Source organism: Crotalus tigris, unplaced genomic scaffold (assembly GCF_016545835.1).
Source record: "Crotalus tigris isolate CLP2741 ecotype Arizona unplaced genomic scaffold, ASM1654583v1 scf7180000018636.906410, whole genome shotgun sequence".
In the NCBI taxonomy this organism is placed as follows: domain Eukaryota; kingdom Metazoa; phylum Chordata; class Lepidosauria; order Squamata; family Viperidae; genus Crotalus; species Crotalus tigris.
Window position 1 is genome coordinate 424,161 of NW_024097116.1, and position 25,133 is coordinate 449,293.

At 33.2% G+C, this 25,133-nt stretch overlaps 1 protein-coding gene across 5 annotated transcripts in view; it reads left to right on the forward strand.

The window, feature by feature from the left end:
* DENND1B (DENN domain containing 1B) overlaps positions 1–25,133 on the forward strand; it is a 192,637-nt gene that overhangs the window by 132,519 nt on the left and 34,985 nt on the right. For all 5 annotated transcript variants that reach the window (XM_039355203.1, XM_039355204.1, XM_039355201.1 and 2 more), the window contains 5 exons: positions 7,335–7,460; positions 14,070–14,171; positions 20,239–20,323; positions 23,010–23,050; positions 23,544–23,612. In XM_039355203.1, coding sequence (XP_039211137.1) covers positions 7,335–7,460; positions 14,070–14,171; positions 20,239–20,323; positions 23,010–23,050; positions 23,544–23,612 — 423 coding nt within the window. The remainder of the gene's footprint in view (positions 1–7,334; positions 7,461–14,069; positions 14,172–20,238; positions 20,324–23,009; positions 23,051–23,543; positions 23,613–25,133) is intronic.

A 25,133-nucleotide genomic window follows, 5' to 3' on the forward strand; every position in this document is an offset into this window, starting at 1 on the left:
GTCATATTTAACACTCTATATTAAATTTATCTTATTTCATTTATTTAAATATCTACATGTTAGCTTCTAGGGCATAGCTATTTAAACATTATATTTTACAAAATATAATAATACATTCCAGAAAACAAATTTAAAAAACAGCTTTGTTGGTACTGCAATCAGTTTCAAATCTTCATTGCCAGACATGCATCACCAAGATTCTCTGCCAGTAACTGCTTTTTTGAACTCTCATTGTTTATCTTGTGCCATCAATAATAGCTACCCTGCCTTCTGTCAATCTCTATTGCAGTTGTTTTCATTTTTTTTCAAACATCAAAGTCTTCTCCAATGATTCTGTCCTTGGCATTTTGTGTTTCATTATTAGTGTTTCTAGTGAGCAATCTGGTTCACTTTACCACTTTACCACTTTCTATTCTTCTTTTAGTCCAAAGTATTTCCAGCAGTTTTTTTAACTACACCATATTTCATAGGCATTATTTTTTCTTCATTCTACTTTCTGATGATTCAGTTTTATCAGGCATATATTACAGCTTAGAAAACCATGTACTGAACATTACTTGTGTATTTAATATGATGTCTTTGCTTCCTACTAAATATTTAAGCCCAGGAAAATAAAGTTTCTTACTATTTCAGTATCTTCACTGTTTACCTGCTTTGGGATGGTTTTGCTATTGACATAATCTTGCATTTTTTTCTTTTACCTTCATTATGTTTTCAGCCACTCAAGTGGTATTTTCAATTTAACTTTTTATTTTCAATTTAAATATTTTTATTAAATATTTATCCCAGTGATTCTAATTTCAGTTTCTGTTTCTTCTATTCCAGCATCTCCAAGATATGCTCTGCATGTAAATTAAACATTTGGTGGTAATATATATCTTCCACACTTTCTTTTCCAAGTTTTTAACATAATTAGGGTGGTTCATATTAAACTCTGTTCATTCCTGGGCATCATGCATATTTTTTAATAGGGAGTACACTCTTACTTTAAAGACTATTGACAATTTATTGTGCTTTGGACATCAAAAGCCAAATTAAAAATAAGCATTAGTTTGATATTCCCGTGCTAACATCCATTATTCATTAGACGTTAGCAATATGGCCTTGACTGACTTTGCCTCTTCTAAATTCAGCTTGTACTTCTAGCAATTCTTGTTTCACATATTGTTGAAATCTTGATTGCAAAACTTAGAATATTTTCATGTTAGCTATGAGATAAGTGCAATTGTTCCTTTGTGTAAGAATTCCTGCATACTACTTTTTGTGATATTAGAATATAAATTAGTCTTTTCAATTCTTGGACATTGTTACAATTTTTTAATATTTATTTATGAACTTCCAGTAAAAGTTTAATGTCATCATCTTATAAATTTTTAAACAGATCTCTGACAGCTTATCAACTTCAGCATTTTGTTGTTGCAGTACTTTCCAGGGCCATTTCAATGTCTAGGACAGTGGTCCCCAGCCTTTGCAGCTTGGTGGCCCAGTTTGGGGGGGGGGAGAGGGGAACCAGGTCACATGAGTGTAGGCCAATTGCGCAAGTTGAGCTGTGTCAAGTGTGCATGCTGGCCCACCGCTCGCGTGAGTTGAACTGTGTGTGCATCGGCCTGATGCTGATGTAGTAGTTGTGAACAGGCCATGGCCCAGCAGTGTACTTTGTCCCAGAGGTTGGGGACCCCTGGTCTAGGATGTTTGGTTTAGTTTATCTTTATACGTATCATTAGTTTTAGGATAATTTTTTTGGTACAGTTCTTCTGTGCAGTCATTCCACCTCTCTTTTTATACATGTTCCTCAGTTGACTTTTGCCTTTTTGTGCCCTTTTAATAAAGTTAATTTTCTTTAATAAATGTTCTGCTCCTTCTATTCAGTTGTTATCCTCATTATGTTTTTCATTATAAACCAGGCTTACATATAATAACATTAGGTCTAAAACAAATCCAGATTGCATCATAAATAATCTGAAAGAGACTTTAAGGTATGAGCCTACCACTGATGGAAGCCACTGCATTCCTGCAAGTATGGATTCTATGATGCCAGTTACATGATTCACATAACCAGGTTCTGAATAACTTTAAGATACTTACTGTCACTTGAAATGGAGACTATATATGAACAGACACTAAATGGAATATCGTGTTATATGCTTCAACATATTGGTACCACAAGCATTTTAGCAGATGAATTTTCCAAACAAAATTTCCATTGATAACTCTTTTCCAAATCACATTAGGAATACCTAGGGCGGCCTTTGTGCAACTTTTTCCCTAACCCTAACCCTAACCCCTGTATAAAAAAATGCAGAAAATAAAAAAAACCTTTACAACAATTCATTTCTAACCTACACAGTCCACATTTTACTTTATAACAACAGAAGAACAATAAATTGACAGCTGAGTTGTGGCATGTAAAAAAATTTCCACCGAGAGGTTGAACATTACACAGTTCATACACATAGTTCAAAAAATGAATTTTTTAAAATCATGATGTCTTGCCTAACCGCTGGCAAGTTATGGTACCCCGGGTTCTGTGGAAATTAAGTTGAGAAGGGCTGGTGCTTTTCAGTAATGGCAGAATTCTTGGTAATGGCAAAATAAAAAAGTTGAAACCAACATGATTATCCTAAGTTCATCTTTATATCTTAATTGTACATCCTTAAACAGAACACCTGAATAATACTGTGTCAAACAATACTGTCCTGAAAGCAGAATATTTAAAAACCTCAAATGAAGTTACAATGTTCTAAGATGCTAGTAGATAGAAGAAAACCATATCTTCAATCTTCTGAAAAAAGAAGATTGAAGATTGTTGGTTTCAGACAGTAATTATTTATTAAATATTATTTAATGTTTCATTCTCAGTGCCTGGAAGTCTAAAAGTATATTCTCATAGAATATTACATATAATGCCTTGTGATATTTTTATTATAATTAACTTTCAAACAGACTTATAATTTACATCCCATCATAAAAAGATAATTAAAGTAAAAGCTAATGAGCATGAAATTCTCATTAAATTCAGGTCAGTCTAATCCATAAAATCTTTTTTAAAAAGGAAAAACCAGACTCTTTCTCTGAAAGTAAACTTTTTTTGACAAATCGTTTCTGTAGAGAGAATTTATTAAATAGAAAAGCAACTTCTGGAATTAATAATTTATGTGTCGTAGTGATCCTCAAAAGACTCCCCAGAAAACCTCAAATCACCTTGTAGTTTGGGACAGGCAAGCACTGGAAGGAATGATCTTCAGATATCCAGGTTGCACTACAATATAGATTTTAGAATAGAAAAGCAAAAAACAAAAGTGAGTTTTTTTAACTGAAATGAAATGATAACTAGTACAATTCATTCAGAACTAGAGTAATGGTTCCCTCACACCTTTCAGAGCATCACTTCTGTATTCTAGAACTTGGATCATTTTTTAATGTATTTTAAAAGCATACCGCTGCAGGATGAGCTGCACTTCTGCCCCAGTGATCAGGTTGAGATTCTATTACTGCTAAGTAAGTGGAAGTGTATTAGCTCATAATTTAGAGTGAAATATCAAGTAGCTCATAGTTTAGAGTGAAATATACTAATCAGTAGTCACCAAAAGGAAGAGGGGAGACAGGGCAGTAGAATATATTGGTATTTTTAAAATCAAAAAGAAAAAGTTTACCATTTCTCAAAATGTTCTCTAAATTATTTTATAACTTGAATTATTTAAATTGCTTCAAAATGTATGCGTCTATGCGTATTAATTAATTAATTAATTAATTAATTTTTTAATGTCTATGTAACACCCCATTTAAAAGGAATGTCTCTAGTAAGGCGATTACAGGTAATCCTCTACTTAAAACCACAGTTGGGCCCAAAATTTCTGTTGCTAAGCAACGCAATTATTAAGTGAGTCATGTTCCATTTTATGATCTTTTTGCCACATTTAAGCAAATCCTTGCAATTCTTAAGTGAATCATGCGGTCATTAAGAAAATCTGCCATTTGTTTGTCAGGAGTCAGCTTGGAAGATTGCAAATGGTGATCACATGACCTCAGGATAATGCACCTGTCATAAATACATGTCACTCAACAAGCACCTGAATTTTGATCATGTGAACGAGGACACTGCAACGGTTGTGAGAACTGGACATAAGTCATTTTTTTACTGCCATTGTAACTTTGAACAGTCACTGACTAAATGGTTGTAAGTCGAGAAGTATCTGTATATGAACCACACATTATTTAACAGCAGTTCTTTAAAATGCACCAATAAATATTCATTTTCTTATACATACATTCTTTTATTGTATCAGAATGATTGTATCTATTGATTTTCAGCAAACCCAAACACTTTTCTTTCATTAACCTTAGTATTCAGCAAGTCTAGCCACTTAAAAGCCCATTTTCTAGGCATAGTATGGAGTTGGGGTACTGTTGTGATGGCAGATCCTCCTTCTATTCATTTAAATGTTTACAGGCAAGCAGCATGCATCTTGCTATAAAGCTGTGGCCATGGTTGATCTAATGAACAGAAAAAGGTGGTCATGAAGTACCATTGTACTGCTCTCTACTTTGTGTTTTAACTACCGTATTTTCCGGCGTATAGGGCGACCCGGCATATAAGACGACCCCTGACTTTGGCGCCGCATCGCATGCCTAGAAAGTCATCTTATACGACGGAAATTACTGTTATTTCCGGCGTATAAGACGACTTGGCATATAAGACGACCCCCGACTTTGGCGCCGATTTCAACGCTTTCGAAAGTCGTCTTATACGCCAGAAAGTACGGTATATCTTTCTGTCCTCTTGTTAAAAGGAAGAAGTATACCTGATAATACATGGGTTACCTACAAATATTAAACAGCAGCATTCCTTCTAATATTGGGGATTGAAGATTAATTTCAGTGCTCCATTCTATTTACATTTAGTAAATTGGTTATTGATTCAGTGCTTTAACCTTTCAATATAATGTCAGATTTGACAAGTTCCAATATTGTGTTTATGTGTTTGTGTGAGTACACGCTCACATGTATTCCCTTTTGATTATCCAGGGCAGTACCTCCTAGTTCTCTCACTAATTCCAGAAGTTGGTGACTCTGGCCCCTGCATTTTTTCCAGTTTACCAGCATCACCCCTTATGCTACAAGACAAAGAGCAATGAGAATCCAATACAAGAGCAATTGATGCGATCTTAGATTTAGTATGTGCAATATCTTTTTAATAGCAGCAAATTGTCTCTTAGGTTTAAACAAATTGAAATGTTTTTCACACCTCCGCTATGCATTAGTCTTCCTTGAGGTTAATTTAAAACATTGTTAATCTGAGAAAAAATAGCAGATAGCATGATAGTGTTCATTTGTTCCATTTTTTTATTGGAGGGAAGACTTGTTGAATTCAGTGAATCTTATATCTTAAAAATGCTTAAGATTATTTCTTTTGCTTTTACATTGTTCCAATAATTACCTTACAGAAACAGCTAAATGATTTTCTAATATTTACATAGGTTCGCTCCATTATGTACTGTACAATTGCTGTTGCTTTGATACCTTGCTTCCTTCTTTAAAGGACTATATATGGTACATAACTGTATGTATATTTTATTAATATATTGAGTGAATCAATTACTTCACAAACTTCTAATTTAATATATTTTTTCAAAAAAATTGGGATTTGTTTGGATGGGCGTGGTTAAACTTATATGAATATTGGTATAGGTTTTCCACGTCTAAATGAATCAGACTCTAAACTTTTATCTGAATCCATGGAGCTTGGATATAAATGGAAAAGATCACTATAGGGAGAGGACATATACGGTGAAGGCCTTTTTGCATAGCTTATAAACATAATAACTCAGTAATTCTTTTCCAAAACTATAGTTATAATTAGACCCAATGGGGGTCTCTGTCTTTGATCATATCACAGTAACTGTGACTTTACATTGGAAAATGTCACTATTGTGAAGGTTTATCACCTGTAGAGCTAGTCTTTTCTCCGATGCCATGTTCAGCTCTCATTAGCATTATTCAGAGTTTCAATGTTAATTAGACTGATGCTTCAGTTACAATAATCATTGTCAAGAATAATCATGGCTGCTTTTCTGAAGAAAAAAGAATATTCACTGTTGCTCATTTTTTAAAAAATGATATTTTAGTAATGCCTTTTGATTTTCATAGATATATACTATACTAGCTGTGATGAGATATTTTGCATAAGCTGCACTCAGTGATATTTACAATCTGTGTACTTGTCTGCAAAATAAGAATCATTAATTCATTATTAACTCTAATACAATTCTTCTGTAAAAGCAGAAGTGCTCTGGTTCTCAGAATTATTGGCAGAATATTTTCTGCAGTTGTGGACCTACAGTTCCCATAGTTTTTATCTAGATACTATCGATCAAGAATCTCACGTAAGCTCCTTGTCTATATATATGGAATCTATTGTATTATATGCTAATTGACTGAAAAAATACATATAAAAGGAATGGGCAGTCTTCTGGGGCTCAAGATCTATATTAAGTGTTATGTTATTAAGCATATGGATATTTATACATTCATTAATTTTAGTCTGTCTTCCATTCATACTTCATCTAAATGTTCCAAATCAGTGTCTCAGCTTTCACTTTATCCATCCTGCCCTTCCATTGCGTCCTTTCTTCTTTTCCCAACTTTCTGATAAATCCCTTGAAAAGCAGGTTATATTTTTTAAATATACTATGGACACTTATTTATAACATACATGTAGGCTATATAACATTAGTTCTGATACCGAGCTTGTTCAGAGATAGATACAACTCATAAGCTGCAGTATAGTGATTTTATAAAAGCATTGCCATTACCATTTAGTTGAACCATTTCTGGGTCCTGATAAAGTACAGCATTAGTGAAATCTCTTCTGGCAGGAGAAAAAAAACAAACATGGTTGTGAGTTTGGTATAAAAATAAATGGGGTTACACTAAGGGATAAGCTAAATTTAAAAAATTTCTGTAACTCAACTAAAAGATACCTGTTTGTCTTTATCCGGGACACCCAAGCACATATTATGATGGTGGCAAGAAATCTACAGAAAAAGAATTTCCAAACCACTTACTGTAAAATAATTAAAGCTTATTTATGTCAAGAGGCCTTGGAAAAAAAAGAGAGCATAAACCAATTTGCATTAGCACTTACCAGCATCCCCTGCTTTCATTTCAATTAACAGATCAGCAGGTGTGTTTTGCAGTTAAAAAGATAAGCTATCAAGGAAGGGCATGATTTTTTGGCTGACCTGCAGACACCATAGCTTGCCTACTGATTGGGTTTGTACCTCCCTTTACCAATTTCTGAAGTGTCAAATTAACTGCTCTTCTCTGTTGTGCAGGTCTCGGCCCTGAAAAATCAACTGAAGAAGCAGTCCACAGCTACTGGTGATGGAGTAGCCAGGGCGTTCCTTAGAGCTCAGGTGGCCTTGTTTGGTTCCTACAGAGATGCACTAAGATACAAACCTGTAAGCTAACTTTTATTATTCAGGGATCTATTTTGTAATTCTAAAGAATGTTTAAACATTTGAATTTTATCTATCACGATGCAGTTAGAAAACTTGCTTGTTTGAGCCATGTTATTTTTGGAAAGCAATATACAGTGATTAGATGAAGAAAATTATTATTTAATTTTAATTATATCATGCCTTTATTATTTTTATAAATGACTCAAGTAAACGACTCTGGAGTATTAGCTATGTTTGCCAACTTGAGTCATTTATAAATGATCCTCCTCCTCCTAATTTCTTCACAACAACTCTGTGTGATGTGTTGGGCTGAGAGTGAGTGTCTGGCCCAAAATCACCCAGCAGGCTTTCATGCCTAAGGCCAAACTAGAACCTGTGGTCTTCTGGTTTCTAGCTTGGTGCCTTAATTGCTAAACCAAACTGGCTCTAAAAACACAAAATGCTTAATTTGCTCTTCATTTGTCTCACTTCTAATGTTAGTGGGTAAATTACTTGAAGAATGGAGAGTACAGTTGTCAGATTTTGGTTCTCAGGTTGTAGCAATGATATTCATGTAGTCAGAATTATGTCGGAATAAGCTAGACTTAATCCCTAATACTTATAATTCATTTATTTAGCTTCTAGTTCTTGGTAAATACAGTGATTAAAAGCTTTTAGTTCAGTTAATTTAAGCTGTCCTGAAATTTGTATCTCTACCATGGAATGATCTTCATTTACAATACTCTTTCAGTAAATGGTGCTTTTTAAAGTTGAATCTGTTATGACATTGTTACTTCATAATTTAATATTTTCATTCATGAATCTCCATACTGAAGAGATGGGACATGTGTGTTATTTCTGTTTTTAAACAGAAAACAAGATATGTTAATGAAGTATTGCTTCCTGCAATACCGGTAGTTGCCTTTTCTCAAAGAATAGAATCAATTGGTTTCATTCTGGGCATAAAATTGCTATTCTGTTACGGAAATGCTTGCATGTCTGTGTATATTATCTTTTCTTCAGATTGTTTATTTAATTCATTGGCTAAGCCATTTTTTTTTTCAACTTTGGCACCTTTAAGATGACTAAGCAGTTCATTTGAGTCCTCTGTCTACTTCAGGATATTATTTCAGCATGCATTTGACTTTATACCTGGTACACTGTCCCAAATGATTCTCTGCCTTTGCTGATTTAAAGGGTTAATATTCCATTTTTCTGCTTTGGTCAGCCCAGAAGCCCCCAAGCTTCACTTATGGCAGGAAATAAATGGCATTTGTGCTTTTAGAGTTGATGGGAGAGGAAAAATAATCATTAGAAGTAATCTAATACAGATTATACTTATTGCTAAACAATGAATTCAGTTTAATTTCAGTTTCCTTTGAGCTTGATTTTTAACAAGAGTCATGGCTGAAATACCTGATCTAGTCCCAAAAGACATCCCTTGCTTTTTTCTCCATCATTTGGGTATTCCACATTTTTTTTCTGATAAAAATTTCTGAAGAATTCAAATCTGGCACACACTTTTTACTGCTTTTTGGGATCCTAATAAATTTGTTACCAAACTATAGATTTTCTTAAATGATCAGATTGACCGTAATTAAGATTTAGCAGAATCTAGTTTAATTGTATCTAGTTCAGATAATAGGTATGTAGTAGATGGGGTGATTAATCAAAACACACTTTGTACAAATGAACATCTAAAAATTGAAGAATTTTATTAATAAATATTAGCTACCTGAATATTTGTATTTTTTTGCTGAATAGTTTTCACTGAAAATATATATTCACTTTTTATGCAGGAGTCTGTGTAGTATGTGGGGTTTTTTTTGAGATTACTTTTCCTCATCTACACAAAAATGATTGTATTTCAAAAGTATGTTAATTATGTACATTACAAATATATTTCCAATGTATGTAGCCTTTTACACACCTTCTAAATATGTAGCCTTTTGAGCTTGGTTGTTAAAGTTTCTAAAGGCCCTTTAAGATTTCTTAACCCAGTTTCTCCTAGCCTAAAGATTTAGATGATCCCTTCTTGCATCATATCCTTGGACATTAATACTAAGGACATTAAACAACTGAAACAGAAGATGGTACTCTTTTGGGCTTTGAAATTTCTCCAATTTTTCAAACTATAACTGCCAAGTCTTGGTACTATTTAAACAAAGCTCTTGTTATATATTTTTTTCAAGTTAAGTGGTGGGTGGTTTTCACCCTTGCAGAGGTCCAGTATCTTTTTATGGCTTTATCTTTTTCTTGGCTAGGTTTCTGAAATGCTGCCAGATTTTTTAAAGTGAAGTATAAATCAAGTTAGTTGTTTATGTTCTTTATAATCTTTTAATGATATGGTTTTTGAGAAAGGTGATTTGTTTAGTGTATTACAGTATTTTTCTTCTTCCTGCTTTATCATGAAGAATTACACATTTATCGCACATAATTTTTCCCTTTCCAAAATATTTCACCGTAAGCAAGTGGGTTTTAACTGCTCTTGTTTTCTTGATAAGTTTTGTACATAATAAATGTGGGCATACTTTTGCCATCATTTTTCGTCCACTTTGACCTAAAGACCAGGACTGTCATGAATAGGATTGTAATAACTCATTAAAGCAGAGACTCTAAAAATGGGAAGTGTGATATATATTCTCTGATTATTGCCTTACTGGAAGATTCTCAAAGGACACCTTCCTTTTCCTTCCCTATCTTCTGGACTGGCAGAAAATCTTCCTAGTCAGACAGAGGCTTTCACTATCCTGGGATTAAATTTCTGTTAAAAGTTATCCTTATGGCAAAGGAACAGTTGAAAATGTTTTGCTGTATTGTCCACTTTATAAAGATTCACAGTATGTTTTACAATTTAAGTAAATTGCAAGGGCATTCAAATCCATTCTAAATGCAGCTATATAAGTTGACTAATATGAGTCAGTTTCATTGAATGTGGGCACATTCCATTTTACTGTTTGTAAAATTTGCTATAATTATGTTTTTTTAATTCATTTTATTTTGTATATTTTAAACTTTAGCTTTTAATGGAACTCTGGTCAGTGAGCACAAAGTTTGTAGTATACTTGTTGCTGTAAAATTAAACATCTATTACATTCCACCTAAACTCAACCTTTGTGAAATGCATTTAACGAATACTAGTTGCAACAATTTGGCTATGTTAGTCAAAGACCAAACCTCCTAAGTAAAATAATTAATAAAATAATTTATTATAAACCATGTTCAAATTATGAATGAAAAAAACATGGTACATACTGTTATCTTTTTAAAGCAAAGATGTCTACTGAGCCCAGCTTTGCTTTTGCTTTTAGTATACTTATAGGCATTAGGTTATTTTATGCTAAGGATAATGATTTATTCTGAGCTCGTGTGTCAAGAGTTATTTACAATTATATTAAGCAGCTAGTTTAAAATGTGGATGGAGCTTAAAAGGAATGTGTCCTGCTGTGCCCACTAGCTCATGAAAAGGAGATGGGGATGTACAGAACTCTGTAATAACTGTTATCAAGAGGACAGATATATTGTCTGGCCAAAAAGGGAAAAAACTCAATCTGATATTAAAAATATTGGCAGTCAGCTCTTCAGTGCAGAATCCCTAATAGACCTTGATCAAAACTATACTTGGGGGTATGTTGGAAATTTTGGTGTTCTGAAGAACCATGAAGATCTATTTTCCCAGGCCTTGGCTAATACAGCTGGAACCCCCTCCATTGCATGTTTTAGGCTATCTTCTTGGATTATTATTATTATTGATGATGATGATGATGAAGAAGAAGTTGGAAGGGACCTTGGAGGTCATCTAGTCCAACCCCCTGTTCAGGCAGGAAACCCTATACCATTTCGGACAAATGGCTGTCCAGTTTCTTCTTAAAAACTTCCAGTGTTGGAGCATTCATCGCTTCTGGAGGCAGGTTGTTCCACTGGTTAATTGTTCTAACTGTTAGGCAGTTTCTCCTTAGTTCTAGGTTGCTTCTCTCTTTGGTTAGTTTCCACCAATTAAGATAGAAGACAAATTGTTGTCTAACAGTACTGGGGATAAAATAAACTGTGCCTTCAAGAGCTCTGCAACTTCCCTTGCTCAAGTAATTTCAAATGACTTTTAGTTCTATATTTGAGACGTTAGACATGTTAGAGGAAAAGGAAAGAAATCTTTGAAAAGGGAAACTTTAAATCTTTGATGTGATTACATTGAAAAGTAATCTAGTGGTGATTTCCTTTTGGTCATTTTTCTAAAAAAGACTATTAATTTATAGGAGATGATCATGATATGTGTCAGAAACACCAGCAAGTTTACATACATATTTGGACCTTTTCCAAAGGAGATGAATCCCCTAATCTACTTCTAAGTGTAGGTGTAATGTAGCAATATCCCAAGATGATATAACAGTTTCAAGGCCCATACAATTTTGCTGGTTCATATATTCCAAAAAATCTGAGTGTTAAGATGCAAGGGATGAGTTGTGATCCATAGAATTCCTATCCCTGGCAATGTAAGATATTCAGTAGTTCAATTGTTTTCCCTTTCTCTTATGTTCTTGATCTCAAAAGCTGCATATCAAATCAAAATGATTTGTTGTTATCAGTAATCCAAATAGACCATAAAAGGTCAACTTGATTATGAAATAGCTAATCCTAATCAGATTTCTGATCCTTAGGCAAGTTTTGTACAGACACTCCTGGAATAATCCTCTTTTAGGTATTTGCATTTTAGCACTAGGATCAAGAATTAAGAAAATACGCATCAGGGACTAGGAAGGACACAGTGTGGAAGACCCTTACAGTAGCATTTCTTCTTTTTCATAAAAATATAGACTAAAACTCAATCTATGGAACAAGTCCAATGTGTTTGGGAAAAGTGCAACGAGAAATTATTTGGTGGTTACAGTTTGACAAATTGCCATTATGTTAGTAGTATGTAAATGTTTTTCATACATAATCTTGGCTTCTTTCTTGGAGATGTCTATGGGGACACAAGAAAAGAGACATATGTCCTTTAAGCATAGGACTTTATGAAAGTGCCTAACATGTAACATCTTTGAATTACTTTTAAATGTTTAAGTTACAGCTGCTTTTTAATCTCTTCCTCTCAAACAGATCTGTACATAGAGTCAGTGAATTACTTGAGTTTCTGGGAAATTGAAGTAATATAGTTCCCAACAACAGAAGGTTAATGGGATTTAGCGGAGGTAGTAGGTATGCACTAGTACAGGGGTAGGCAACCTTGGCTCTTTTATGTCTCGTGGACTTCAACTCCCTGAATTCCTGAGCCAGGTTGTCTTCCCCTGCACTAGTAACTAGCCTGTTTCAAAGTAATTCAAAGAAGCTTCTGTTTCAGTTTCAGAAAGTTCCATTCAATTCTTTTCATAAAGGATTCCAGCAAATCATTTGTATTTTAGCAATATACATCAGTTATTAATCGTCCATAATTAACACAGATATATTGCAGAAGGTGATACATAAGACCCTAAAGTATTCTGAATTACCCTTCTTGACATTTAATAGTTGGGAATGAGAGAATATTATTTTTAATACATAAGCACAAATAGGAAGACCCAGCTTTTAATTCTAAGAGAAATGTCAGTGCAAATTTTCTCATGCTAGTCTTATTGAAACTGAATCCAGGATTGTTATAAACTTGTTTCAAGTTGACTAGTGCAAGAGTATTCTGATTGTTTTTATTTAATTTATTATAGGAGTGGTAGTAATTTAAAAGGGGGGGGGGCTTTAAATATATAATTTTATATTTGTGGTGTCAGAAAATCATTCTGAACAACTCTGTAAGTTTTGTTTCTATTCTTATTGTGGAATGGTTTCTTTCTGGCAAATTTAAATACTTTTAACCCATGAATGATACAAAGTTTTATTTAACTTTATGACTTAAAAATAAATAAACCATAACTGGATTCTTTTGAAAGTATAGTACTATTTATATATACTATTTATATAAAATATTTGGGGAATATTCAACATTTCTGAATAATCAGATTAGCTAAATGTGAATGCATCCAGCAGAGAATTAAACAGACATGAGGATTTTATGGAAAATCCATAGCTAATTTGCATAATCAAAGGATGTGAATAATCCATTCTGAATTATTGGGCACACTATATTTTACTACACAATCACAAGAAAAAAAAGGCTTAGTAGAGACCCAGTAGGTCAGATAGGGCTGTGAAAATGTGCTTTTATTTTAGTTTAGTTTAGTTTAGTTTTTCCATATTTCTGATATATTCCCCAAATCATAACAAGATACTTCACTTGCAGAAAAGATGAATTTTTAATTAAAGTAACAGGGAATTTTTTTGAATAATTAAAATGGATGTTAATTATTTCTAATCTGTTTTGTGCCCATGATTAGCTATTATTGACTTTGTTTTTATTTTAGGCATGATGGATAATGATTTTAAAAACTTAGGTTTTACAAAATAATTCATTTTGGGCATTTGGTAATATTCTATCTGTGCATCATAGGAAATCTATTTTTAATATGAAAAATAAGTTAAATTTACCAGGTTAACAATATTGATTGCAAGTACTGCTACATGCAAAATAATTAGTATATTGTAAAGAAATGTTAAATAGAACTGTTTATAAAAATGTATATTTCTTTTTTTCCCCCTCAAATTTAGGGAGAGCCTATCATTTTCTGTGAGGAAAGCTTCATCAAGCATCATTCCAGTTTTACTAAATATTTTCTGGAAACTGCAGTGAATCTCCAACTTTTTAAACAGGTATTCTGAGATTTTTGATCTAATACCATTCTAATGCATGTAGCATATGAATATTCAGGGATAGAAAAATTGATACAACATTATCAATAGCAGTTTCTGAATTTTGATTTGACTAGGGAAGGATTTTTATGATCTGAGGAGAAACCAGAGTATAGCCAAGATAAATTCTTGTACATTTCTATTATAGGTTCTTTCTAGTGAAAACTCTTTGAGGTAATAAAAAATAAACCTGCTTCAATTAAAAGGTCTTGGGTTTCTTCCAGCATATTTAATTGTATTTCTATTTGGAATCATCCCTATCCTCCTGTGAGCATCCAAAATCTGTCTTGGCAGATTTTCCAATCCTCTAGAAGTGATGTAGCAGGTATATGGGAAAGTATTAATAAATGGTTTGGGTAAAGGTAAAATTCAACCAATCATAATTTTAAGTCCTTATTCAATGAATAGCTCTTTTTATAGAAAATGTTTTGGATACATACATAGATTTAATCCTGTTTATCACTAGTAAAACTGAGCACAAGAAGTCCAATTTTCATGTTTGCTAGCCTCCAGATCCTTTCTTAAACTGCTCCCTTCAGGACTAGGAAATTTGCTGTGTAAGTTGGGTATGGTGCAAACATATGTGGAGAACAGAAGTAGGAGTCTTCTCCCAGCCCCTTGATGCTCATACTTGTAGTCATGAATGATATAATTATTTTGGCATTATTTAAGAGGCTTTCTTATGGATGAGCACATTGCTCTCAGAGCAATACACTACACTACACTACACTACACTACACTACAATACAATACAATATTTTATCTCATAGAGTTGACTTTGACTTTGTTTAAAAATGGAAATCAGTTTAGTAGGACCATACCATTCAGACATATTTCCAGTTTTTATTCCAGATATTACAGCTAAATCTTAATTTGACATTAATTGCCCAGAGGGTCATGTGTTTGAAATTATGCATGTCTCTTCTTTCCCATTGCATGGAAGGGGAAGTTAGAAGTTTTTTTAGTGCTCTTTATCATATTGAGGAGAATTTCTGTTTGTTCAGACAATCCAGAATCAGGTCATGTCTTATGATCATGGGTGATTTTCAAACATTTTTTTTAAAACTAACCTGTCTCTAGTTCAGACGTAATGAGGAACGTCTGTTCTTTAGAAGTGGGTGCTTTCTTATCTCTTCCTTGTAGTTGTAGCAGAGGAGAGGAAAGGGTGAAAGTGCAGTGTTTCAGAACCGTTTTGTCTGATGAATCTCAAAAGCTAGAACTCAAATTGCGTGTCTGGAATTGGGAAGAAATTCTTAGTTTTGGACTGTCTTGATATAAACACGATTTAGAAGGGCTACTTAAATTGCAGGTTTTTGCTGCCGCATGCTGTTGATTGATGCCAGAAGATTAGTTTTTCTGCTGGCCTGTTGAAAACCATTGTTGGATGAAGAAAGAACAAAATGATACAAATAGAAACAGTCCTAAAAGCTTATTCTAAGCATTGGATAAACACTGCAGTCCAAATTTCAGCACAAAATAGAAAACATTACCTCTGATTTAAAAAGCCAGAACCTTAGGTGGTGGTGGGGGGGACCATGTTTAACTAATCTTCTGGCTCTCTTTGAAGATATAGTACAAAACAGATAAGTGAAATTCACAGGATGGTAGGTAACTTTTATTTTAAAAAAAGTTTTTGTTCCTGGAATTTAATAGTTTATGTAGAGATTTATGGCAGCAGAAGTGAAAAGTGCAGTTTCTAATTGGAAAGAATAGAAATAGTGTTATTCTGGAATAGGGAAAGAAATACATTTTGAAACTATTTTATGCCCCTTTAGTATTTTATATAATTCCTTCAGCTGCCTCCGATCCAAGACCTGTTTGTAATTAGGCACTTTTCAAGGTTACTTGAGTCATAAGAGATTTGAATTTAAAGTGTTGCTTTAGGTTCAGTGGCAAGTACTGTTTTTTAAACAGAAAAGAAATCTTGTGAACAGTTCAAAGAGAGAGACAGATGGATGGATAGTATATGTGAAACAGCAGCAGGGCAGACATTTGCATTATTGTAATTTTGAAACACTTGTTTTGGAAAGTGAAATCTTAGTAATCATACAAATGGGAAGCAAAAACAGTGTGTAAAAAGTACACACTATATATTACATAATAGATTTCTAACCTTTTCAACATACACACAGCATCAGTGATGTCCACTTAGACCTGTTATCATTTAGTTGAATATAAAAGGACTCAAATAGAATTGTGTATGGAGTATTGTATACAAATACCTATTTCACTAGTTTCAGCCATTTTTGAATGACTTGCCATATATCATTTCTCTAAAGCCCTGAATGTATATACTGATAATAGCTATTTTGGGTAAGTATGGAACTAAGCTGATCAATCTCTTTCACTTATATTCCATTAATAAGGAATATATAATTTAGAAACCTAAGAAAAAGGTTGACCATTTAAACTTTGGGAAATGTGTGTTACTGAAATTGTTGATGGTATAATACTTGTGTGTCTAAGTCTGAGAACAGAATACGCCTTTTTTATTGAAAGAGAAAACTGCTTTATTTGATTTGAAATAGAAAACATGATGTGTATATGAAAAATGGATGAAATCCTTACCCGGTATATACTGTTAAAAGCAGAACATTGACCATGTTTTTGCACCTCTATGCAATTTTTATAAGCCCCTGTGCTACTGAATGGTTCAAGATAAAATCCCCAAAGCAGCTCCATTCTGGTCAAAACTAAAATATGACTTGATTTGACACATAAATTTATTTTATTATTAATAACTCTTTTATTCTCTAGGTAGTGCTCTGAATTGCTAATAGGACATATTTGGTATACAACTCCCAATAAATAGGTATAATGTTTAAACAGAGTTGTATAAGGTGAGGAAAATAATAGAGGGATGGGGCAAGATTTTATTGTTCATTTAGTTTGTCATTTTGATTAGCGAAATCCGACAAATCCACCAAACACAATTAACGATGCAGCTATTAATTTTTTGTGAACTCACAATTTGTATTAACATTTTGTGAGTGTAAGATTAGACCCAAAACAAATATCTCCTTTCACTTCATGCTTAACACTCTGTTATCTTACGCTCATAAATCATGTGCTTGGTATGAGAGCAAAGAATGATTTCTTAACTCTCCCTGGATAGATAATGCTTTGTGGCTCAAAGAATGTTTTCTGCACAGTGGTAGTTAAAGGTGCTTTATCTCATTCTTGCTGTGAAATAATCCAGTGATCCCTTACTGTGGTCTGACCATGAACCAATCCATTTGGAAAAAGGCCAGGTTAAGGCTGAGGGATGGGTGAAGGGAGAAGAATGTTAGCTAAGAAGAAGAGGAAATAATCAGTGATAGCATGTCCTTCACTGCTACTGCTGAGTCTGCCTTTATCTAGTCCTCTTAAAAATGTATTCATGGAACAGTTTGTTTCATGTCATCAGTCTATCCATTGACAAGCATCAGATTGTCACTGACAGGTCTGTTTGGATAATCTGTGATAGCATATGACAGTCAGCCAAATAATTAATTTTTATTGGCTCCTGTGTAACATTTCAGTTAACAGTGATTTGGTATTCATGTTGGAAAATGCAATCAGTCAAATAATTTCTTTGTTTATCTCATATTTTGGCTACCTAATCTTGGCAAAGAAGTATTAATCCTAAAAATGTCAGTATTTTGGAGGGTTGAAAAAGTTTTGAGTTTTTTTTTAAGGTTTATGAAAATTTAATGCAAATTGAGAGTTTTTACAATACATTGTTATTTCATTGAGAATTATACTGAAATTTTGATTGCCAATAATTTAAACCTGGCAGTTTTAACAAGTTTTCATGATTCTTTTCAGATTATGTATATATTCAAAATTCTCTAGAACTCAGAGATGTGAGTGGATGGAGAATTAGAAACTTGCATTTTCTTACATCCTTTTATTTCTTTTGACACTACCTTTTTTGGTGAAATTTAAATTGGCAAACTATGATAAATGCTACTTTCTGTTGATTGCAATCATTGTTTAAAATTATTAACCATTGGTTTTAATTTGATAGTGATGAATAAAAAAGAATTTTATTGTGAGAGGAAAGACATGCATGTAGAGCTTTTATTCTAGTCCAGTGATGCCGAACCTTTTAGAGACCGAGTGCCCAAACTGCAACCCAAAACCCACTTATGCATCGTCGGGTGCCAGGTGGGTGTGGCCCATTGGGTGGGTGTGGCTGCGGTGGTAACAGTAGACTAGGTGGGACTAAAAAGTTCAATCAACCAATTCCAACTTTGCAAGATCTTTTTTTTTCCTGCGAGAAGTTGAAATTGACTGATTGATTGAACCTTTTTTTTTGTACATGGCGGCGGAGGTCTAAAGCAAAAAGGTTTTATAAAACCCAGCTGAAGGCCTAGGACTGGGTCGACAGCACGCGTGCCCACAGAGAGGACTCTGAGTGCCACCTCTGGCACCCGTACCATAGGTTTGCCACCACTGTTCTAGTCCTCTCAGCAAATGGGATGGATCAAAAATAATTTCCGGACCCTTCATCATTTAGTAAATATTTACTTTTTTAGTACATATAAATAGATAAGACTTCATATAAACATTTTATAAAAATAAAACTCTATAAAAGGTGGGTGACTGTAATCCAGCACTATGTGTAGAAGAAGCTCGTGTTCTGACTAATGAACTTTGGAGAGTATAGAGGAGATTAAAAAACAAACGAACTCCCCAGTTCCTTCTGTTTTGGGATTTATTGTACCCATTGTACAAGCCCTTTATGCTCACAAAGTTCTAAATATCTCTATCAGGCCAAGAAATCTGGCATCTACTACTATAAATTTCCAATCAGTGAATTGTACAGAATTTATGAAGTGTAATTAGAGATTTTCCTAAAAAAGCATTTGAATGGAAAATTAATTTCTGTAGAATATGATTGGTACAAATGACAAACATTAATTTCTTTGCATGTTTTGTACAGTATAAAATGGTATTTGTGCATTTCTTCCACTTTTGCATTCCATACATGTGTGGAATTCTTATAACTAATAAGGAGATAAAGTTTTTGCTTTGTAAAAAGCACAGTGTGGGTGAAAGAAGTTATTTTTTATTTCTTTCCGAGTAATTTTAATTTGATATTCTTTCATTGATGGTAGTTTGTTAACACTTAAGGAAGTTTCAAGCACAATTTGTTGTTATAATTAGACACTGCTTGTATCTAAGCTTTAAGAGAGCTTGTATAAATTGGTATATAAGCATAGTATGAAAGCCAAGAGTTGTTTAAAAAAAGTCCTTTTCTTTCTAACCAATATTAAACCGCTAGAATTGTATGCCATTTGGAGAGATTCAAACAGTGAATTTAGAATAATTCAGTGGTTTAACGGAAAAATAGAGATTTTAGACATTGGTTTCAAGCTGATAAATTTGAATTTATTTAGTGTGATTTGCTCTCACAAAATATGCTTAGAATGTAAGTACATCAAAAATGGCACCATATAGTTGCTTTTTCCTTGTTTAAGATTACCATACTGCTCATATATATATCCTGTAGGTGGTCATTTTTTTCTTAACATACTTTAATATTTTAAAATGTGTCCCACATTTTAAAATGAATACACATATAGGAGGTAAAGCAAATTAGATTCCAGTTTGGAGGAAAAAAAACAATTTCTTTGCGAATCATGTCTTTAAAATATGAAGATAATAAATGTTATATTCCAATGTGAGATTAATTAAGATGCAATTAATGTCAAAAATATTTTGCTACGGAATCATTCTGCTATATTGTCATGGGGATTGTGATCCCCCCCAACTTATTTTGTGAATTCTGGTTCAAAAACTACCACAAGTATTGATTTGATTACGTTTCAAATCATCCTTCCCCTTTCCCAAATTCAGCTTTAAACAGCTATGAAGAATAAAAGAAATAGTGAAGGGTGGATGGGCAAGTGATTATGTAATGAAATGGAAGTAGGTGTGACCTCTCTAAATTTCTAGTACTTTATAGTACAACTAATAAAATTACATTTTATACAGTTTTCTTAACAAAGTTATTACAACTTAGATACACATTTTATTGCAGTTTATTGAAGGTCGACTTGCAAAGCTAAATGCAGGAAAAGGATTCTCCGATATTTTTGAAGAAGAAATCTCATCGGGAAGTGGAGGTAGATATATACTTTTGTACTTCTTGACCAAAGGTAGGTTTTGATTAGGGGAGCTAATGAATCCCATGAAATGGTGACATTATTCAGATTTGCACTATTTGAAGTGATATTTCTGTAGAAAATATGGTAATTGGTTCCAGCTCAAAGGAAATAGGCAGTGAAATAATTTATATATTTTATATATGAAATATTACAATAAAAGATAAAAAGAATATACTTGTAATTTAAATTTATGGTTAACAAAGTCACAGAGTAGTTAAAAAAAAGCAAAATTTTAAAAAAATTCTACCAGAGATTCAAGCATACCAACATCTCGTCCTAATTTTAATGTCGCTATGACTGCATTCATATACTGTAATTTAATTACATCAAATTTTCATTCTAGTGTAATAACAACCCTCTTTTTTAAACTTGCCCTCTTTTCTTCTGACAGAACCTTCCTTTTCTCCATTTTGCACACATGAAGATTAGTAGCATCTAAAATCCCAACGCAACTGCATATGTAATAGATTGAATTATGCTTGAACTAGCCTTGGATTAACTGAATTTTGGGTCATATTAAACACGACCTGGTATCAGTTTACAATTCTCTCATTAAATCAAATATTACATTATTCAAACTTACACTAATCACAACCTATCTGTTCTTTCATTTGTCCTGCATTAATTGAAATAGTGGAAAATGACAATACATTTTACATTGGTTTTTAGCATTGTGCTGACCATGGATAGAGTTTTTGATTAAATAACTGAAATAGAAATACTATTCAGATTCCCTGTTGCTAAAAATCCAAAATAAAAAAGATTTCTTAATTGACCTTTTTAGATGTTTTTGTATAGGAGATGAGAAAATATATATATATAATACGTATTATATATGCTCTTACTGACATTTTACTAAACAGTTGTTTGTATTTTTATTTCAAATAATTGCAGTTTTCAACATATCGTATATGCCATAGAAGTTAAAGCAACTAATGTGATACTTGAGTAGTTAGAATGAAAAAAATAATAATGAATAAAATAAACACTCATTATTCTTATGGATGAGTGGAAATTAGTCTATGATTGTAATCGTTTTACCTATATGTCTGATGTGAAATTGTTCCTATTAATTAACACCAACTCTCTTAATACCAAAAAGCACAATTGAGGCTTGATTTATAATCCCCTTATTGAATTAAGTGTTCTTTTAAATTTATGTCTCTTTAATTGTAGTTCTGTGTGTTCGATATGTATTGCTATGAAGGTTTCTAACTTCAGCTTCATAAGATATCATAAACATTTGTATGGCAAATTGATAGAACCGAATATAATGGTTAATTAAAAATGACAGAAGCAGAAAGATTCTTCAGACTTACTTGTTCATCTTCCTTTTCTCAAAATTACATGTTCAGCTTTTATGCAAGTATCTGCAGTTTTAAATGAAAATGCTTTAGTAATTGTATATACAATAATTGTTTTATACAATAATTAAGGCACCAGGCCAGAAACAGAGACTACGAGTACTAACCTCACTTTAGTTACAAAGTCAGCTGGAAGTTGGGCTAATCATTTTCAACCTTAGGAAAAAAAAAACCTGCAGGAGCTTGTCAAGATTGATTTGAATACACACCATACATACACATACCCATAATGCTATTCTCTTTTGGAGAAGCAATGTTAGGATTAGAGTACTTTTACAAACACCAGCAATATAAATTTCATTAGACAATTCCTCCAAAACCAGAAGGAACAGTAAAATGTTTCAACCTCCAGAACCTGCTAGAATAGCCAACTTTTAAATGGCTTTCTTAAAAACCAATCAGGAAGGGGCTTTTTAGATTTCCAGAGGAAATCTGTTCCATAGAAGTGGGTAGTCACTGAGAACAGTCAATTGTATAATCCCTGAAGATGCTAATCCCTGCAGAGAGAGCCCCTCTACCCGGTCTTATTGGAAAGCAGATAGAGTTGCCTGTTCAGATACCAAAGTCTTGAGACATGAAAGACTTTAAAGGTAAGTACTAGCACTTTGAATTGCAGCACCCAGATTAGCTTTCAGTGTAAGTGGTGTTATATGAGCAAATCAAAATACTTCACTACAAGATGCCTCATTGTATTGCTGAGTTTAAGAGGCTTTAGAAACTGTTATAAAACCCACATCTTCTATGAGAAGCCATTGGCTAGGAATTTATAGCAACTATCATTCCTCATGCTATATTAAAATTAATAATGGTTTTAAAACTAAACCCGCATTTACTTGTCCTGCTAAATTTTAAATTTATTTGCACTGAAAAATAAAAAAACTGCTATTTTTTTATGAAATCCAATTTCACCTGACCATTATGAATAGTTTATTAGAGTAATACTATTGAACACACATTGATTTGCTCTTCTGCCCCCTTGCAAAGTTTTGTTAAACTGTTAAGACTGTAGAAAGTGTAGTATTATGCTATACCCTGATACAGTGCATATGTGTATTTTTCCAATCCCTAAATAATTCTAAATTTACCATGTTTTTAAAGTTCTGTCATATCAGCCATAGATTTTGTCAGAGAAAATAATGTAGTCTGATGTTCTGTGAAGATAAGAACTGTAGAACTCTTATGTTTATTATGAACATGAATTTAATGTACAATGAAGATTATGCATAAAAGTCTAGCAAAAATGGTTCTAACTTTTGTTTCCCTTAAATTTACATTTTTAGGAAATTTAAGAACATACCATCAGTGGATGCATACTGTGAAGGTATGACAACATGTCAGGAGACTGGAATATATCTTGCAATGCAAAAAGTGTCATCATATGAATGTAATCTTATTTAGAAATGTGCGGAAAAATTGCTCAGAATTTGTGCAATATATACAAGTGTATACATGCAGTGATCAGTGCAAATCTCTCATGCAAAACACCTATTTATATAATCGGAATATTATGAAAGACAATTTCCTTGTGGATTGTGCCCTACACAAGTACATTACAGTACACTGATAAGTGTGTCAGCCATAGAAATGATGTATTGTAAACTCTGGGTGGTAGTAGACAAAGCTAGACAAAAGGCAGCTGTAGAAATCTTCAAAGTGGCACATTCGGGGTCATGCTAAGGGTTGTAATTTAAGTTAACCAGAAGTGTGGATTTTCCTTTAAAAACTAAAGTTGTTATTTAAACTGAGAATCAAACTATGTTCTGCATACATCAGAACCTCCGTGTTTATGAATGTATATGTATATTGGATTTCAGAAAGGAGGAGCCTTGATCAACACAGCAGTGAACAAAGCTACTCCAGCTGTGAAAACAGCATACCAATATGTAAGAGATGTTTCTTTTCTTGTTTCATTTTTGCAGATCTGTGTGTTCAGGTAGTCCTGGATTTACAACCACATTTCCTATATTTCCATTGCTAAGCAAGATAGTTGTTAAGTGAGTTTTGCCCCCATTTTACAACCTTTCTTGTCACAGTTGTTAAGTGAATCACTGCTGTTGTTAAGTTGGTAAAAACAAGGTTGTTTAGTGAATCTGGCTTCTCCTGTTGACTTTGCTTGTCAGAAGGTCACAAAAGGTGACCCCTGGCACACTGCAACCGTCATAAATATAGGCCAGTTACCAAGTGTCCAAATTTTGATCACGTGACCATGAGGATACAGCAGTGGTCATAAGTGTGAAAAATGGTCATGAGTCACTTTTTTCAGTGCCATTGTAACTTCGAATGGTCACTAAATGTATGGTTGTAAGTTGAGGACTATCTGTATTCTTTCTTTCAAGGTGCTGCAAAATACTTGCTCTAACTCTACGTTATACTAAACTGTTGTTTGCTTTAACCATAATTTGAACAATTTATAGCGGCCTAGTTATGCATAACATGAAGTTATAACCATGATTTACAATCCTCAGTGGAGACTTCAAGTCACTGAAAGCAAAATCAAACACATTAAGATTAGTGAGAGTCATGTCAATCTACTCATTATGTCATATACAGTACTTGTTTGCAGAACCATCCAAACAGTGACTGAATCTAGAGGTGAACCTCCTTCAGTTCTCTAGTTTTTGTACTAAGATTCTCCCCTCTTCTGCCTAGGAGTTGTTGCAGTAGTAATAGTAATAGAATAGTAGTAGTATTTTTATTTGGTAAGTGTTTATACTTGAGCTTCCTACAAATAAAACTGTAAAAAAAAATCACAGTACAATAACACAATTAGCCAAGTTAAAGTCAGTTAACTTTGTCAGGGATCAGATAAATTTACTTAGTAGAGTAAGGTGAAGGTTGCTTTCCTAAAAAATTGTTTCAAGTAAAATTAAGATACTGAAATTTTAGGTGGGTCTCAGGAGAGTCGCAGCCAAACTAACCTAGTTAGGGCATTTGAGGTTGAGCAAGAACCCATAATTTAGCTCCTAAAAAAATAAATTAAATTAAAAATTAAACTGGATAGCTTCCAAAGTCAAAGCATCCTTAACAAATCCACAGCTGGGCATCACAGCTGGGTACCAAGCCCCTTGGATCTATTTAATTTAATTGCTTCAGGGATGTGATTATTGCTTTGATGGCTCACAGATTTTAAGGATCACATTGGATGCTATTTGGGCTCTTATATAGAGCTCAGTTGTTTATTGCAGCAGGCGGAAGGTTGAAAATGGATACCTAGATAGTTGAAGTCCTTTATCTGGTTAACTGGTCTTTTTTAAATTCTCCATCTGATCAGGAACTTTAAACTACTTTCTAAAGAAGTGTAAAATTTCTAAATAGTTTTATTTATCTAAACTAGTTTTATTTACTTTTAAATAATTAAATTAAAAATAATTAAATAATTTCAAGAAATTCCCTAGAGCAGTAGA